Here is a 15,977-nt window from a genome sequence, read left to right on the forward strand (position 1 = left end):
CATGACGCTTATAGTCGCAATTATCATGTGATTTCCTCTTACCTCCGAGGTTTATAAGGTCTGATCTTTTTCCATGGATCTCAAGAAGAGTTCAGCTAATAAAATGTCAACTTTTCTCACTGTGGGTCTACCCGTTTGGATGCTGCTTATCAGCGCCGGAAGCGCTAAATACGAAGCTAACTGGAAGTCCATCGATTCCAGGCCGCTGCCGGACTGGTACGACCGGGCCAAATTCGGGATCTTTATCCACTGGGGGGTCTTCTCGGTCCCGAGCTTCGGCAGCGAGTGGTTCTGGTGAGATCCGGGCTCCATTTCCGAACAATTCTGCAGCTCCCTTTAGCCATGGGAGGATGACGTCACAGTTGGTTTCCAGGCAACCACAGACCCTCACATGATCATGTGATCTGTTTGTTTTGGTTTTTTTGAGGGGGGATATAACCCAATTAATAAAATATCAAAACTCTCAAATTCTGCAGAAGCTGAGAAATGTATCATACAAAACATGATAAAAAAAAAAACACACACGGATGGGGGGGGAAAAAAACAATAGCGATTGTATATTATATAGTTATCAGTATCAGAATCAGAACCAGAAAAAAATGTATCTGTCCCTGATGGGCAATTGGGGGGCAGCACAAAATTGTGAACATCAAGAATAAAAAAAAATATATATATAAATTATATAACTCTATAAATGTAATGTAAATAAATACAAATAAATAAAAGTAAATTATATATAAATGTGTAAATACATACATATATCTGATTATATGTATGTATGTATAGATTAATTGTGCAAATTTGTGAGTAAGCTCGCTCTGCATTCATATAATAAATACATCATGAGCGGCATTGCACTCGGTGTTGGGGGTTGGTATGGTGATGAGGGGTTTGCAGTTTTGCTGGGAATTGAGGAGTTGGACGGCTCTTGGGACGAAGGTTGCCCTTCTTCTCTGGTTTTTCAGGTGGTGCAGCGAAGTCTGCAACCAGAGGAGAGCCACTAAAAGGCCGGGTAGTAAGATGTGAGACCAGTCTGCGAGGATCTTTTAGGCTGTTTTTAGTATTTGAGTGTTATAGTCATCGCGCTTATTCACATAATTCATATTGAATGTCTCACATCAGAAATGCTGTTTTAGTGCCTCACATAGACAAATAGATTTAGATAATCTTGATTTAGATTAACAGTGGAAAAAAAACATGAAGTCTTCCCAGTTGACTCTGAAGACCAATTCTCCTTGGTTGTGGTCTGGAGGCTTCAAGCATTTGCATCATATTTGGTGAAACAGGAATTTTACTTGCAATACTTGCAAATATTAGAAAAACTTAATATCTAGTCTTGAATGGGATGAAAAACATGATTTACAGTTTTGATCAAATGACCATTTTTAGCATCTCCATAACCATTTCTTCTCTTCAAACTTGCATAATATTTGATCTTTTATAAGATAGGATTCTGATTATTTGACAGCTTTTTCCGATACCTTATCCCAATATACCTGAAACAATTTTAGTCAATTGTTCAGTAATGATCAGAACTTGTTTCGTGTAAAAGAGTATGTAACTAAAAGTGAAATCAGTGTGCAGTATCTGCAGAGCAGTAGCCTCACCTGTATTTGTTTCCCGCTCCAGGTGGTACTGGCAGAAACAAAAACTCAAGCCATATGTGGATTTTATGCAGAAGAATTATCCTCCCAATTTCAACTACCAGGATTTTGCACCTCTGTTCACCGCCGAGTTCTTCGATGCCAAAGAATGGACAGACATCGTCGTTTCATCGGGAGCGAAGTACGTCGTCCTGACCACCAAACACCATGAAGGTCCTGCAATCTCACCACAACACATGTTGACGTTTTCATTTCTAATTGCCGGGTAGGCAGCAATAAAATAAGGCACAATCGAGCCCATCAGAGGGACAGCACATGTCCAGATGTTCTGGAGCTGGTTTGGACATGTATAGAGGAGGGATAGTGAAGATCTGGGTGGAAGGATGCTGAGGTTGGAGCTGCCAGGCATGTTGTGACATCAGACATGAAGTTGGATGATGTGAGAGAAGAGGTTAGATGGATGCAATGATTAGCTGTGGTGACCGCTGAAAGGAAAAGAGCAAAGTCTTTCTTTTTTCTCTGTATTTTTGGCTTTTAGGTCTACAGGGCTGTTTCAGAAAATTAGAATATTGTGATAAAGTTCTTTATCTTCTGTAATGCAATTAAAAAAACAAAAATCACTTTTTCATGATATTCTAATATTTTGAGATAAGATTTTTGAGTTTTTTTAAGATGTAAGCCATAATCTGCAATATTAAAATAATAAAAGGCTTGCAATATTTCAGTTGATTTGTAATGAATCCAGAATGTATGACATTTTTGTTTTAGCATCACAGAAGATAAAGAACTTTATCACAATATTCTAATTTTCTCAGACAGTCCTGTATATCAGGATGATGTTAAAATTCACTTTAAAAGAAACCAGTGTCAGACGTCTTTCCAGATTTTTTGTTGAATCAAAAGAAACTATGATGATTTTCAGCCACACACAATCTTCGTCTTGTCTCTCAGGTTTTACACTTTGGGGCTCAAAAGCCTCCTGGAACTGGAACGCCGTGGACCTCGGACCCAAGAGAGATCTAGTGGAGGAAGTGGCGAGCGCCGTCCGTGCCAACGGCAGCCTAAGATTAGGGCTGTACCACTCTCTCTTTGAGTGGTTTAACCCACTCTTTGAACAGGACGCCGCTAACCTCTTCACTACCGACTACTTTCCGACCAGCAAAAGCCTGCCGGAGCTTTATGAACTCATCGCCAAGTACAAACCCGAGTTGCTGTGGTCCGATGGCGACGGAGACGCGCCGGACACCTATTGGAACAGCACCGGGTTCCTGGCCTGGCTTTATAATGACAGGTAACAGTTTAGCAACCTCACACCTCCTGGAAAGTCACGAGGTCTTTATTTATTATTGATCTATTTTTGTTATCGTTACCTAGGTCTGTTAAGACCTTAAAACACTTGATAGCTTAACCTTGACACTTTATATCTTATTGTATTTCTTATTCTCCCTTCTTCCTACTATTATCTATAACTGTTATGTTTTGCTTGAAACTCTGGCACAACAATTTCCTTCGGGATAAATAAAGTTGTTCTTACCTTATCTTATCTTATCTTATCTTATCTTATCTTATCTTATCTTATCTTATCTTATCTTATCTTATCTTATCTTATCTACTGGAAAGAAATTTCCTTAACGTTGGCTCAGACGTTTCCTTCTCAACCCCAATATAAAAAAAAAACACCAAAAATGTGAAAAATTGGTACAAATGGGGTAAAAATATAAAAGAAATTAACCGAAAGCTAACAAGAAATCCCCCCAAACCATCCCTGATGCTTACCTACCTGTCTATAATAAAAGGAAAGAAACAGTAAAAATAAATGTATGATCTATGTCTGAAAACATATGTGGAAAAAAAAGAAAATCCCCTCCCCCAACAAATTAATTGCCAAAAAATAAACATGAAAATACCCCCAAAACTAGTTTGTTGTGTGAAAATGTATCACAGTGAATATTAGAATGAGGTGCAGGAAGTGCTGAACACATTATCCTCCGTCACAACAGCCGCTTTGTAGCGGATAATGCAGAAAATAGCGTAAACCTTGTTGTAAATACAGCTTCTCATGGCTTCCCTGTTTCCTCCGCAGTCCCGTCCGCGACACGGTGGTGACAAACGACCGGTGGGGCAGAGGCTCCATCTGCACCCACGGCGGATATTACACCTGTGCCGATCGCTACCAGCCGGGACAGCTGCTCAAACACAAGTGGGAAAACTGCATGACCATCGACACAAAGTCCTGGGGCTACAGGCGAAACGCTCCCCTCGGGGACTACCTCACCATCCAGGAGCTTGTGGCGGTAAAACTCCATATTTTCAGTCCATCTGTCATTATTTACTAAAAGTCTTATGCTGCAGAGATTTCATAATAATAATGATTTTAATTCTTGTCTTGTCGTGGCAACCGGACTTCAAGACATTTCACCTCTCTCAGTCCAGATGCCTCAACAAGAAGATTACAAAATTAGCTATGAGCTACAATCTGGTGCAAACATCTCTGCCTCTGTGCTTAATGTAATCGTACACTGTCCTAATAAACTTCTAAACAAACAAACGACAAGAATTCATCATGACCTGGATGACCTATAACCTTCACAGAAATAATTTTAAATTCAAATTTTAAAATTCCAGGAAATTTGGTAAAAATTGGAAATAAAATGTCAAATGAAAAAATTAAGAATTCAGACCCAGATTTTGAGCAAGTTAGATTAAAAGAAAAAAAAAAAGGAATAATGATCTAAAAATTCCAATAAAACTCTCCCAAAAAAGAAAAATAATATTTGGATTCAAAAAAAAAAAATCTTTAATTAACCCATTATTATTGTCAAAGCATTTCTATTCTACTCAACAAAATTAAATGAAAATGCACAAATACAAGACACAAAATAGCTATCAGAAGGATCATTGTATGGATGAAAAGGCGCTTGTTTGTTAACAGCATCGGTCAAACCTCGCTAGCTGTCTTCCAGACGTTGGTGGAGACGGTGTCCTGTGGCGGGAACCTTCTGATGAACGTTGGCCCGACGCACGACGGACGGATCGCGCCGATCTTTGAGGAGCGTCTGAGGCAGATGGGTCGATGGCTGAGCGTCAACGGGGAGGCCATTTACAACAGCAGCGCTTGGCGGGCTCAGAACGATAGCTTGACCCCCAACGTCTGGTGCGTTTGCATGATCCAGGCTTTCAAACACCCCGAGATTCACGTTTAAAGTCATTTCCCGCAGTCCAAATACTGTACCCGGAGACTCAAAGTCATCCTGTATTGGTTTATTTACCAATTTAAAGTGCAAATTAATGACTATTTCGTAAATGGGCCAGTATTAGCCAATCGGCTAATTTTCCCCCCTTCGATCTCGCATCCTGTGTGCAGGAAAAGTGCTGAAAACTGAATATATATCATAACAACTTTAAACCTCTGAAGCGAGTTGTGTAGAAAACCAAAACCATCGACAAATAAGATCAAATATGTTGTGATTTTTTTTTTTCTTTCATTTTCCCACAGGTACACTTGCAGACCGCAGGAAGAGGCCATCTTTGCCATCTTACTGGAGTGGCCCGATGACAGTTATTTGACTCTCCACGAACCAGTGGTTTCACCAGGACTCACACAGGTGCCGTCAAACTATCGCTTTTCTTATCGGCGATATTTCGTCCCCAATCCTCCTCACACCCTGCCAGTATTTTGTTCCACGTTTCTGACTGAGATCTCCTTCAGATATTACATTTAAGGGCTAAATTACAAAGCCTGCAGGACAGAAATGCTCAAGAGGTGGAATCAGTATGAAAGAGTAACGTCACAACTGGTCCAGAATAAACCTCGAAAAATTCTTATTAAACATATCCGTCAAATGCATTTTTAAAACCCATTCATTCACATAAATATAAGGAATTTAAAAGCACATTGACAATTAAATTCCTCGTCGTAAACGTTGATTAGACGCACAAAGAATCTACCGCTCCGACGTCAATAAAGCCTTGAGCTTCAAAATAATTTCTGGAAAACGATGTTTTAATCGATTTATAAAATCACAGGACGTTTTTTTTTTTTTCTGATAACCGACTAATGAAGTGAGTTAGGCTGACGAGGAGGAAAGAGACAGCTAACTGCTTTCTAATTAAAGACTCAATATGTCGCCATATTGAATTATCACGCTCCATCAGAAACAGAAGGACTCACGGCCCGAGAAGAGCGGCTCCTTCCTTCGCGGCCACACCTCGACTTCACCGGCCCGTTCCTTCTCCACAGGTGGTGCTCCTGGGCCACGGGCCCCTGCAGTGGAAGCCCCTGAGTCCCAGTGGGCTGACGGTCCTCCTGCCTCGGCTATCCTTCAATCAGATGCCGTGCCAGTGGGCCTGGACTCTGAGAATGACCGGTGCCGCTTAAAGGCGACATGATGCGTTCGGGGAAAAGCCTGATAATTCTTTTAAATATTATGTGTTTTTTTTTTTTTTTTTTTTTTTTTTTTTTACTGACCAGTTGTAAATGATGCTGTTTGTGTAAAAATATATGACGAGAATTCATATGAAATGTTCTTGCTTGGCCTTTGGTATACAGGGCGGTCTTAGAAAATTAGAATATAAGATAAGATAAGATAAGATAAGATAAGATAAGATAAGATAAGATAAGAACAACTTTATTAATCCCGAAGGAAATTGTTGTGCCAGAGTTACAGAAAAAAATAACAGTAATAAATAATAAAAAGAAAAAGGCAGAATTAGAAATAAGAATAAACTATAAACTATAAAGTGTCTCAGTGAAACTATAAAGTGTCTTAGTAAACAAGTGATAAAACCATAAAACTATAAGTGTCTTAGTAACAAGTGAGGTGAGTAGTGCACAATAGAATGATAAAAGGAAAAATTGTAGTGTAGCTGTTATGAAATGAAAATATTGCACAAATATTGTGATAAAGTTCTTTATCTTCTGTAATGCAATTACAAAAACAAAAATATCATATATTCTGGATTCATTACAAATCAACTGCAAGACTTTTATTATTTTAATATTGCTGATTATGGCTTATGTCGTAAGGAAACTCAAAAAATCCTATCTCAAAATATTAGAATATCATGAAAAAGTTTTTTTTTTTTTTTTTTTTTTTTTAATTGCATTGCAGAAGATAAAGAAGTTTATCACAATATTCTAATTTTCTGAGACAGTCCTGTATTTCTCAAAAGGACAGGAAGTGATTTGTGTTGTATCTTTCCGTTTAAGTCCCGTCCACCAGACTCAACAGCATAGGAAATATTTAGATTTGTAAAGAAAGTAAGAAATTTGAAATGTATCTTTGGTTTTGCCTGCTTTTTTTTATGTTTTTGTTATTTTCTACATCAATAACCTTCTAGCGGGGCTTTTTTACTAATTCTCGCAAGATCAAAAAGAGATGTATTTGGTGGGGTTAACCCACAATGCTTAGAAAATGCTTATCTGGATTTTACTAAATGTGTTTTATAGGAACAGTTGGAAACTAATACACAAAGGGTTAAACAACTGAAGACGAACACATATTACATACATACAGGACTGTCTCAGAAAATTAGAATATTGTTAAAAACATAAATGTCATACATTCTTGATTCATTACAAATCAACTGAAATATTGCAAGCCTTTTATTATTTAACTATTGCTGATTATGGCTTACATCTTAAGAAAACTCAAAAATCCTATCTCAAATATTAGAATATCATGAAAAAGTATTTTTTGTTTTTTTTAATTGCATTACAGAAGATAAAGAACTATATCACAATATTCTAATTTTCGGAGACAGTCCTTTACATGCAGGCACACACCTTCTCCACAATAAGCACAGTTTAAAAATGAAAAATTAAATATTTGTCAAGTCGTAACCCAGCAGTAAGCCTTAGGGAGCATAACTAGAGGCTAGCTTAGCTCAAACTATTAGCTTTCTCAAAAAATAAAGATTTTAAGCCTATTCTTACACAAATAATGAGTGTCCAGATATTAGCCATTTTGAAAAAAATCTAACGCATCAAATGAAGAAGGCACTTTTGGAGCCCGAAATAAATGGAAATCGATTATTCCCTGAAATTGACACGAATTTATCAATTGCACATCTGAGAACCGCAAACATATAATACATACAAAGAACCCAGAAAAATAATCCCAAACGATTTGATCTGAAGTATAAGTGATCAACATATAACATTCAGATTAAGTGTTGTTTGATGAAATCTATCTATCTATCTATCTATCTATCTATCTATCTATCTATCTATCTATCTATCTATCTATCTATCTATCTATCTATCTATCTATCTATCTATCTATCTATCTATCTATCTATCCATCCATCCATCCATCCATCCATCCATCCATCCATCCATCCATCCATCCATCTATCTATCTATCTATCTATCTATCTATCTATCTATCTATCTATCTATCTATCTATCTATTTACAGTGTATGTACACATATACATGTGTATGTAATGTTATCGTATACATGTACTTGTACATTTGCAATAACATTCCATATTGTGGCGAGCTGGGGTTTTCCCCACGCTACTATATATATATATATATATATTTTTTTTTTTTTTACATACCTTTATTTTCATTTCTTTCTTTCTTTTTTCCCTTTTAGTAAGATTATTATTCGCTATGTAAATCCTTTTTATTTGTACTCCTATTTTGATTCTTCCCCACATTGGCAGGAGCTGCTTTCATCAAAATGCAAATTTCCCCCTGGAGAACCAATAAAATAATTTAATTCTGACACACACACACACACACACACATAAATATATAATCAATATGATTATTTACATGTTTATAACTCCCTCCCTCTTGATCAGTGCTACTTTGCCTCTAGCGCCCCCTAGAGGCCACCATGTGTAATTACACCATGAGGAAACCCACCATCCGAAGGCGACCGTGGAAAAAACAACATTCCCTCATATGCATGTCACACACATCCCTGTGGGTGTGTTGGTGAAGGGAGCAAGTGTGTGTGTGTGTGTGTGTTTCAGAATGACACACCGAGACGGGTAATTCTCCAGTTTCTTCCAACCGCCCGTTCTACGCATGCGCAGAAGCAGCAGGCGTATTTGTCACCTGAGCCGCTCGGTGCGTCCGGTACGCGGCGGATCCCGGTGTTGTGTCTGCACCCGGTCGCACGCCTTTAAGGCGGGAGGTCCCTCCTCCGCAAATGTTCCATGACGTGCGGATGGGGGGTTCGCAAGGGGTTCTCGGGTCCCTGCCGTGTCACTACCGACCCCCCAACCCCCCTTCCAGCCCCCTCCACCCAGCTGGATATCCCGAGACCGGGACCCGCGTCTGACCGTCCGACGCCGAGAAGCGGAAAAGCTCCGGGGATGCGCGTCGAACCCGCAGCCGGCCGGTAGGCGCCTCGACCCGGATACCGGCTGCTGCTGCCCCCGCTGCTGAGGTAAGGAGAGCTCCGGAGGGAACGAGTGCGTCGATATGTGGACGTTTGAGGTCGTGAGTCCTGCAACATATATATATATATATATATATATATATATATATATATATTATAATAATAATGATGACAACTTCAAAACCCTCCATGTTGAAGTTGGTTGCGTTATAATCCTAATATTATTTTTTTCGTTGTAAAATGAAATGATCAGTGAGGTGCAGTCAGGGGAGGCAGGAGAGGCCGTGCCTCACTTGTCAATCTTGGATAGAAAAAAAATGTAAATGGTAATATGTATCCGTGATTTGCACTATAAAGGCGGTTTTCATTTGATTTCATCGGTTTTCGCTGGATTTTCACATTGACTGTTTAAATACTGAGAAGAGACCCGCGGTGAGGCTGCCGACCGTCGAGCCTCAGCGTAGATTGCGCGATGATGGCTGACGGCTGTCTCTCTGTATGTCGCTATTAAAATGTTTAAACACTTTTGCTATATGAACTACATTTGCAATGTATAGAGTCTTTTTGTCAACAACTGTATGTGTGATAGTTACTAGTTTCTTGTGCTGAGGGATCATGAAACGGCTTCAAAGAGCTGCTAGGTGAGGCACGCAGTTCTCCTGCCTCATGGTAGGGGGCACTCGTGATTCCAGGGATTCCCCTTGCGACTCCTCGGCTGCAAAATACAGAACACATACGTTTGTAAATGTGATTGCAATGAAGCCATGAACTTCACCGCACGTCACTGGTAATGACGTATTTTTTCTAAAAATTAAAATGGATCAAATATACGTACCATGGGCGTAAACAGAGAAGTTGCCAGTTACGTTAAGGTGATTCATTTGTATTTAAAAATATATTTTTGAAAAAAATGAAGCAATCATACCAACTGAGGACTTGCTGTAAATTATAATCCAAATTTTTGTCCTCTTTCAGTGGAACAATTCGTTATCGTTTGGATTATCATAATGTCAGTAACCTGTTATTGAAAGTGTCACCTACATTGTTTCATCAATGCAGATTAAAAGAAATGAAACAAATCAGATTAACCCCAACAGTAGGTGTGTTGATGGGATTCCTCATAATCTGATAACAGCATTTATCTGATGAAGGATATTGGGCCGGGTCGTTGATCCGACCGCTCCAATCATCTGATAATGACCGGTTTATTACTCTGGATGTGAATGCCGTCGCTAAAAGCTGGATCTGATAGGCGCCCCCGGTGTGCGGGGTTTGTAACGTCCCAAATAAATTTGTGCGAGACGAGAGGCACCCATATATGAAACCGTACAAAATATAGATTTACTATTATGCTAGAGCATTCAAGGAGGGGCGGTTGCGTAATTTCATGTCCACACCGTCTTCATATACGGTGTGTACAAATTCATGAATCGGGGGGGGGGGGGGCGCTTCTATATTACCGGGAAAAGGAAGGTTAGCTTCTTTTTGATTTGTGATTTTACATTAATCCACGCTGCGAATACCAGTGTTTTCACTTCCCCTCATCCAACCTGTAATCACACTCCTGCACGACCCGCCCGAAGGCTTCCGTTACTCCTGCCGCCTCGCCGCTGTAATCTCCGTCGGTAATTATACATGTAGAAAGGAACCGGCAAACTGTTACAGACGGTTGGCCGGGTCGCCATGGAAACACACAATCATGTCAGATTATTTTCAGGTACCGCGGCGATAATGAGGAGAGCGGGCCCGTTTGAGAGGCTGATTTAAAAAAAAAAAAAAAAAAAAACTGAAAGTTTGCAGGCTGGCGTGTGCGTGTGTGTGTGTGTGTGTGTGTGCAGGGTCAGCGACATGAGGGGTCAGTCATGTGTCGGGCCACTACAGCTGAGGGCGTCATTCCTTTCATTCATAAATACCCCCTCCTTTCTCTCGCCCTGCTTATGTTTTCCCTTCCGTCACCCCCCCCCCCCCCCAGCACACACACACACACACACAAACACACACAGACGCATGCATCTGCTTTAATTTCACCCCCCCCCCTCTGCTCCTGTGGTCTGGCGGACTTCAATCACATGCAAATTCTGCAGCAGATTTGAGGCGGTCAGCAGAGCCCCCGGTGTGGCTGTTGATAGTGGAAATGCCGAGCGGTGTGGAACATCCTGGGGGACAGACCATTGTATTTATAGAGACGGGTGACTTGACCTTCACTGCACATTGAGTATCAGCCATTTTAGCGCCGCTCCTCCAGATACTGAATACAGCATAATGGATCTCAGCTGCAGTGCAGTTAGCCGGCTTCAACTTCATCCTCACTTTGTTACAGGCTATAGGCTATCTAATAATAGCTCTCTGCAATTCCATACAGCGGAGCTGCACCGTCAATACACTCTCTGCATGTTTTTTTGTTGTTGTTTTGCCACGGAGCAGGTTGTTCTGAAGCGGAAAGGGGTGATATTGCACTCGCCGAGACCCGGGGGATGAGATTTGGAGTTCGGATAAAAAAGTGCGGATATACAGACTTTTTGTAGAAGGTGTAAGACGGCTGTTGAATGCGCCTTAACGCTAAGCACAGCTGGTGTATCCACAAGCCAAGGACTCCTATTCATAGAGGCGGCCAGTTGTTCTCACCCAGTGGCCCGGAGTGAAACTGAGCAGGATGGTCAAGACGGGTTAGGTATTTATAGTTGTATAAATGTTGTCGTGTGTCACATAGTAAAGTTTTACACCGACGCCTGGGGTGACGGGATCAAGAAAAAATTAGGAGTGATCAATCGCACGGGCTCATCATACCGCAGACTGTTACGTCTTGGTTGACGTTCAAACGTCTTCATAAACACTCAGAAATCAGCGATCAGCGGAATGGCAGAAATCACAGAAAATACATTTTTAAAAACATTTTGAACAAATTAATTTATCCAACTTTGCAAGGCAATTATATGGTACCGAGCTAAGCTAAGCTAAGCCAAGCTAAACATTTTTAACAAGTAAGGAGCAATTTGAATCTGTAATCACATATATTTGGGGTTTGCCATAGGGTTTATATAATGAGATCCACATGAATAAATGACATAATATTGAATATTGATGCTACAAAATCTATTTTCTCCCACTGACGGAATTTTAGCACTCAACATTCTGTTTTTATATTAAGATGATAGTTCCTCGGTAACTTGTGAGAAAGATATTATCTTGTGTTGTCAGATAATGTTGTCAATCCAGTTTGTCTGTTTGAAGTGTGAAGGTTTGAACTACAGTAGCATGAAATTTCTGACAGTAAACTAAAGTGCACATGTGTCATTATGATACCAAGAGTGTTTTAATAAGCGCTCATTTCTATTTTGTGGCCATATTTCTCTGTAGCCCATGAAAGTCATAACCAGACAGAAAAAAAGATCCAGATCAGAGTAAAAAAAATACATCCCTCTAATCCTTGTTGGGGATCATTTAAGAGGAATCACACATAATTAAAAAAAAAAAAACACCTACAAATGATCTCTGTCCAAATATCCAAAACCCCTGCTTGTGTTTTTGACCACAACAAGTTGGTCAAGTTCTCAGTTTTCCTGTGAATGCTAGCTCACTGTGGATGCCACAATAATAATGATAATAATAGATGCTAATGATCTCAACCTAGATGGTGCTTTCATACCTTGTGCTTTCAAAGTGCTTTGCACTAGATAGCATTCAACCATTCTCCACACACACACACACACACACACACACACACACATAGACACACACACACACACTGATGCCATGCAAGGTGCAAAACAGGGCATCAGAAGCTACTTTGGGGGGTCAGTGTGTTGCACTGACACTTCGACATGTAGACAGGAAGACCCAAGTGGGAATCCAACCACAGACTCTATGATTGGAGGGATGACCAACAGCTGTCCCTTAATAATAATAATAAAATTAATAATAATAATAATATTAATAAGGCTCCAGCAACCAGATGATGGATGGATGGATAATTATAATCATAATAATAATAATGATTATTATTATGATTATTATTACAACAAAAACATCAACAATAATCATAATAATAATAATAATAATATATTATTATTATTGTTGTTGGTGTTGTTGTTGTTGTTGTGTTTTGTTATTATTATTAGATGAGATGAGATGCACTTAAATGATCCCATGCTTGGAAAATAGTTTTGCAGCAGCAGCAAGAAATACAAGGATAAGAAAAGCTAGAAAAAAAAAAAAGTTAAAAATAAATAAATAAATAAATAAATAAATAAATAAATAAATAAATAAATAATAAAAGTATCAAGTAAAATCTAAAACAAATGTCTCTCCATATTTACCAATATACAGGAATAAATCATGAGCAAAGTGGCCATGTGAAGTAACTTATTAGAGTGACTTATTGTATAGGTTTATGGCATGAGCTAAAAAAGATTTCCTGTATCTTTCCATTCGACTGTGGAGTTGTAATAATAATAGTAATAGTAATAATAATAACAATAATAATAATAATAATAATTTCGATTCCCACAGGAGGCCTTTCTGTATTTTGCATGTCCTCCCCGTGTCTGCGTGGGTTTCCTTCGGGTTCCCGCCCAATGATAGCTGGGACAGGCTCCAGCATTTCCCTTTGACCCCAAGTGCAGGATAAGCAGTAGATTAAAGATGGATGGCTAATAACAAAACAAAAAAAAATAAAATAATAATAATAATAATAATAGTAATAATAATAATAATAATAATAACCCCACTGGGGTCCCTGAGGGCCAGCTTTGTGGGCTGACCCCTGTTTGTTGTTGTAATACTCAATTCAACCACCATCTTTATTTAAAGTGAAAATACCTGAAAAGCAAGTGAGACTTTTTTTTTTTTTTTTTTTTTAACCCCCCCCTTCCCTCCATCCCTCCATAAATCTCCTTGATGGAAATAAATGGGCAACAAGATGTGTCTCATTATGGGCGTAAATCTGCAGAAAATGCAAGAGCTCAACTCTTGGCACCACTAGAACTGTCATTTTCTGGAGGAAAAGTGTGCACTGTGTTGGGGGGGAGCAAGGGGGGGTGTGTGTATATGTGTGTGTGTGTGTGTGTGTGTGTGTGTAGGGCTGCGGTGCACCGGATGAGCTCCGCAGCTGCCGTATTGTTCCCCCCGGTAATGACACCCTCCGTCACGACTCTCTCCATTCACAAAGCGGATCCTCAAATATAAAAAAAAAATAAAATAAAAATAAAATAACAGACGGCGAGTGTCTCAGAGAGAGAGAGAGAGAGAGAGAGCACGGAACATGCCTCCCGGTCCTGCAGCATCCTGGTGAATAGGCCACACACACACACACACACACACACACACACACACACACACACATCGAGAGGCTCTTGTTGAATCCTCCTCCTCCTCTTCTCATCCCATCCTGCTTGCACGCTTTTCCCGCATCCCCGGGATGAATGAACGCGGAGAAAGGTGCGACGTCTCCCGCGTCTTGACTTCCGGTCCCGCGCACGCACGCACGCACGCACTCACGCACGTATGCACGCACGGCGTGCAGCCGCGCCGGCTCCGGAGCGCGGAAAAAGCGCCCTGAAACGTGGGCTGTTGTGTAATCCCTCCCAGGGCCCCTTTGCTATTTTTGTGCCTGGGTTTCGCACGTCACGGCCGGGTATTTTCTCCGGTGACTCGCTCGCATCGATAGATCTTGTAACGTGGACGCGCACGGCCGACGGGACTTTATCCGGTTAATTTCCCGGGGGCGGCGGAGAGGACGGCCGCGGCAAAGGGGGGGGGAGGAACGCCACATGTGACCCGGCGATGTGGGACGGGGGATCCAAATGTCAGGTTCGTATGAGGATTATAGTGGAAAAAAAACAAAAAAAAAAATTAAAAAAAAAAATTTAAATGTCAGCTGCTTCCCCTCCCGCATCGTACCATGTGCTTTATGTCACTCCGGCTTTTTTTTTTTTTTTTGCGTGAGATGCGTTTCCGTCGGGAGCCGCTCGTCTCTTTTCTGATATTTATGGACTTGTTGTGCAGCTTCGGATCTCCACGTCTGTTCCCTTAAATGTCCAACTTCTCCTCTAATGATGTAATGCGGGGGCATAACGATGCAACGACGTCTGCGTTTCGATCGATTGTCCATCCGTGCGGACATACTGTACCCCCCCCCCGACACACACACACACACACACACACACACATTCACAGAGTCTCCTGCCGCCCACCTGCCTCCCGCGTCATTGCTGCTGTGTCACATTATTTCCGTGAATACATTAAAAAAAAAAAAAAAAGAGGCGAACCCCCCCCCTTTTCCTTCTTCAACCCCCCCGTTTCTCTGCTTGGAGGGTCTTATCTGCCCACCCTCCTCCTCCTCCTCCTCCTCCTCCTTCCCTCTTGTGGCTCGGAGAGGATGGAAACTAAGCAATGAGGTCAGGCCGACCTTGAAAGGGAGCTCCCTACAAGGCCTCTGTATTTTTTGTTATTTTTGTTCCCCCCCCCCCCCCGGGCAAACCCACTTAGATCGCCTCTTCGAAAACGCCGATCGCGCCGATTTCCGAGGCGTCCCCCCCGCCCGCCTTCCCATCCTCCCCCCCCCCCCTCCAGTCTGACAGCGGAGATCTTAAGTGGAAGTGCCTCCTTCGACCCCCCTGAAAAAAAAAAAAAAAAAAAAACAGGCGAGGAGGCAAAAAAAAAACAAAAAAAAACAGATTCTTTCCAAACCTTACATCTGCTTTCAGGCATCTGACCGCATCTCCAGAGTCACCTTGGATTCGTATCCTCTGGTTTTTATGTCCGAGGAGCGCGCGGCGGCGCTAACAAAGAGAGAGAGTCGGAGGATGTCCTAATTAAGGGGAACTCAGAGGGTTTGAACCAGATAATCTTACGTAACCTCGTTTGGGAGGACGCTGCGTTTGATAGCGAGAAGATGAAAATGACGTGCCCTCAGAGATCCGTCCCCCCCCCCTCACGGCGTGCGGCTCGAGTGTGAAAAAAAAAAAAAAAAAAAAAAAAAAAGGAAGGAAAGGTGTAAAAATCACGGAGGCCGCGGG

At 41.0% G+C, this 15,977-nt stretch overlaps 1 protein-coding gene across 2 annotated transcripts; it reads left to right on the forward strand.

The window, feature by feature from the left end:
• Positions 1-25: 25 nt before the first annotated feature.
• Positions 26-6,299, forward strand: fuca2 (alpha-L-fucosidase 2). 2 transcript variants are annotated; one of them, XM_086157715.1, is made up of 7 exons: positions 26-294; positions 1,630-1,817; positions 2,556-2,895; positions 3,688-3,898; positions 4,568-4,758; positions 5,101-5,209; positions 5,845-6,299. In XM_086157715.1, the coding sequence occupies exons 1-7, from the start codon at positions 74-76 to the stop codon at positions 5,980-5,982; spliced, it is 1,398 nt and encodes a 465-aa protein (XP_086013841.1). In that variant the 5' UTR covers positions 26-73; the 3' UTR covers positions 5,983-6,299. The 2 variants fall into 2 exon arrangements, with proteins under 2 accessions (XP_086013841.1, XP_086013849.1); XM_086157723.1 differs by having other exon boundaries at positions 26-216.
• Positions 6,300-15,977: the final 9,678 nt, after the last annotated feature.

Source organism: Fistularia commersonii, chromosome 1, assembly GCF_037954325.1.
Source record: "Fistularia commersonii isolate RoL2024-O1a breed Wild chromosome 1, RoL_Fcom_v1.0, whole genome shotgun sequence".
Classification (NCBI taxonomy): Eukaryota; Metazoa; Chordata; class Actinopteri; order Syngnathiformes; family Fistulariidae; genus Fistularia; species Fistularia commersonii.

What these genes read in the sequence shown, in the direction of transcription:
- fuca2 (XM_086157715.1), top strand. Translation starts at nt 74, where the DNA reads ATGGATCTCAAGAAGAGTTCAGCTAATAAAATGTCAACTTTTCTCACT. An exon ending in GCCTGGCTTTATAATGACAG is followed by an intron (nt 2,896 to 3,687) that starts GTAACAGTTTAG and finishes TTTCCTCCGCAG; the next exon opens with TCCCGTCCGCGACACGGTGG. An exon ending in CCATCCAGGAGCTTGTGGCG is followed by an intron (nt 3,899 to 4,567) that starts GTAAAACTCCAT and finishes GCTGTCTTCCAG; the next exon opens with ACGTTGGTGGAGACGGTGTC.